Source organism: Salvia splendens, chromosome 4 (genome assembly GCF_004379255.2).
Source record: "Salvia splendens isolate huo1 chromosome 4, SspV2, whole genome shotgun sequence".
In the NCBI taxonomy this organism is placed as follows: domain Eukaryota; kingdom Viridiplantae; phylum Streptophyta; class Magnoliopsida; order Lamiales; family Lamiaceae; genus Salvia; species Salvia splendens.
This window is the reverse complement of record NC_056035.1, coordinates 21,966,931-21,969,819: the sequence shown is the minus strand read 5'-3', so window position 1 is coordinate 21,969,819 and position 2,889 is coordinate 21,966,931. Positions and strand designations below refer to the sequence as shown.

General features: G+C 45.2%; 1 protein-coding gene across 1 annotated transcript; it reads right to left on the bottom strand.

Annotated features, from left to right (window-relative positions):
* Positions 1 to 417: 417 nt before the first annotated feature.
* Positions 418 to 984, bottom strand: LOC121800831. The gene has a single exon (XM_042200330.1). The coding sequence runs from the start codon at positions 982 to 984 to the stop codon at positions 418 to 420; it is 567 nt and encodes a 188-aa protein (XP_042056264.1).
* Positions 985 to 2,889: the final 1,905 nt, after the last annotated feature.

Here is a 2,889-nt window from a genome sequence, read left to right as displayed (position 1 = left end):
CATGCGGGGTCCTTGAGTGTTCTGCCTCGACTCCATTGCCCCCCTCTTACTCGTACACTCTCTAGAGAAGTGGTCGGTTCCCCCACAGTTAAAGCACTTAGTGGTGCTCTGGATTCTACACTCTCCAAAGTGGTACTTGGAGCACACGTTGCATTGGGGTGGCTTGGGTCGGAAGTCGCCTCTCTGGTTAGATGAGTTTTGCCCTCCCCCATACCGCGGTTGGTTCTAGGTGTGCTGATACCTCTTGTTGTCATATGGGATTCTGTTTCCCTCCCACTTCCTCTTCTCTTGGGAGTGGTGTGGTGGAGGTGGTGCCAAAGCGGTGTTATCCTTCACCCTCACATGGGACATAGCTGCCTCAATGTCTAGTGCAAGGGCCAAAGCTTCCGCGTAGGGTAGTTTCCCACGACTAGCCAACTACATCCTTATCTCAGGCCTTAGTCCTCCACGGAACTTTTCGGCCAGCTTTTCGTCTGTATCGTCCTGATCAAGTGCGTATCGAGTAATGCTGCTGAGCGCACGATCGTACTCGGTCACAGTCATGCGTCCTTGGGTCAGATTGTAGAATTCGGACGCCTTCTCCTTCCGATAGCTTTTGGGTACATACTTATTGTATATCTCGGTCTTGAAACCTACCCAAGTCATCCCCGCTGCTTGCTCTCGGGGCATTGTCTTCATCCGGGTATCCCACCAGAAGTCGGCGGCCTCGGTTAGTTGATAGGTCACACAGGTTAACCGTTCTCTATCGTTGCACCCCAGGATTGCGAAAATGGGTTTCACTGAGCGCATCCATGATTCGGCCCTGGCCGGCTCTCCCATTCCATCAAAGACGGGAGGTTTCTGACCTAAGAACAACTTCACGATCTCACGGTCGACCAGAGGTGGAGGAGGTGGTGGCGAAGGGATGGGTTGTGTCACACTTTCTTCTACCGTCTGAGTGGTAGGTTCCGGGTTCTCACGCCTTATGTTACGTCTTGGCGGCATTCTGATTTATTATCACAAGAATTATTATTGCATGAAATCCCAAGAATGGTTATGTGGTATGGTTGAAAAGTGGGGAGCAAGGGACAATTGCATCATAGAATGATGAGGAGCTTTTGCAAACAGGGTATCGAAATACAACTGTACAAAGTGATAGCAAGAGAGTAATTGCAGAGTAGCATAGCAAGAGGCAATTGTGTCACAAGATGGCAAAAGAGGGACTGCTCCTCAGAATAATAGAAGGTAATAGTTCAATAGTGTAATAGGAGACAATTTGTACAATAGAATGGCAAATCACAAGTATTCAATAGAACGTAAAAGACAACGATAATATGGTAGTGTATGATTGTTTAATCAAATAGCAAAAGACAGTTTGCATAATGGAATAGTTAGGATGATTTCAACTTATGGCAGGAAGCAATTGTACAATCGAGTAGCAAAGGTAGTATGTCAAAGGTAAATTGTGCAATTGGGAAAAGGACAATTACAATACCGTATAGCGAAAGGTAATTGCGCCACAAGTTAGCAAAAGGAAATCGCACAATTAGATAATAAGGAATGGTACCAAAACATTGCACAATAGGATAGCAAAGACAAAATTTCCATAGAATTATCAAACGTCGCCTCCAATAGGTCTTAGTTCCATCATGATGAAAACAAAAGGGTAAAACAACATGGAAAAACAAATGCCAAAGTCAAGCAAAATGGTAAAGTATCAAAACGTGGGACATCATAATAAGGTATTCTAGAACCATCATGTCTAATCCTTTCCACCCCCATCCTCTTTCCCTTCGGTTTCTCCAACACCTTCTTCATTTGGGTCCTCCTCCTCCTCACTTTCCTCCTCGGCACCTACGAGTGGAGGGGTCATCCCGAGCATCCCATCGACCTCTCTGTCTATTCTTAGAGGGGTTGAGATACGCATCCCGAGTCTCATTCTCTTAGGAACACGGGAGACATGTGGCTCCTTGTCGCAGCGATTCTTCCGCATGCGGGCTTGAATCGGCGGATAGATATGTGGAGGTGGGTCACGTGGCGGTCCGTCAAATGCAGCTATCATGGCCGGAAGTAGCACCTTTATAAGGCCAACCAAATCCCCCCGCGCGGTGTATTCGGGCGGGCTATACCATATGAAAAACTGAGATGCCTGAGCGGTCCACTCGCTCCAAGGAGGTGGTAGAGTGTGGATGAGCTTTTGGATCCCCTCGTGATGGGTGACTCCCCCATACGCATAGGCGTTCATCCATCTATCGTAAAATTCGGTGACGTAGGACATAAGGAAGCGCTTCCCATCCCACTCATAGTCTTGGTAGCGCTCAACTGGGTGGTCCCTATTGCTGGAGTAGCGATTATCCATCGGGGCATAGTAATGATGGACCATCTAAAGGGAAAAACAAAGAAAACTCAGCATCAGTCCAAGGATAGAAGGAAACAATGGGGTTTAAGCTTCAAAAAAATATGCTGAGAACATGATGCCTATGAAGATGGTTATATATCAAAAGACTTAGGTATGTAAGTAGCATCATGCCAAGAATTTATATCCCAAGGTTATTTGTTCGCGCGTTTTCGCGTTTCGTCGAGTCGTAGTATGCCGACTTCACTACTAGAAAATTGGCTTGTAATGGCACTTAAAATTGTCACTAGAATATTACTGTGCTGACACTTCATCTATAATGGCACTTGATGCAAGTGCATCAGTGGGTACTTGTAGTAAGAGGTTAGGTGTAAGAATAGATTGTGTATTATTGCACTCGAAGAGTGCCATGAAACATGGCGTGTAATGTCACTTGAAAATGCCACAATATATATTCTTAAACTACACTAACTTCTGAACGAAAATTTACAAAATACCCCAATAAATATTTATTATTACAATTTGACCCTAATTTTATTCTATTTACTTTTTTC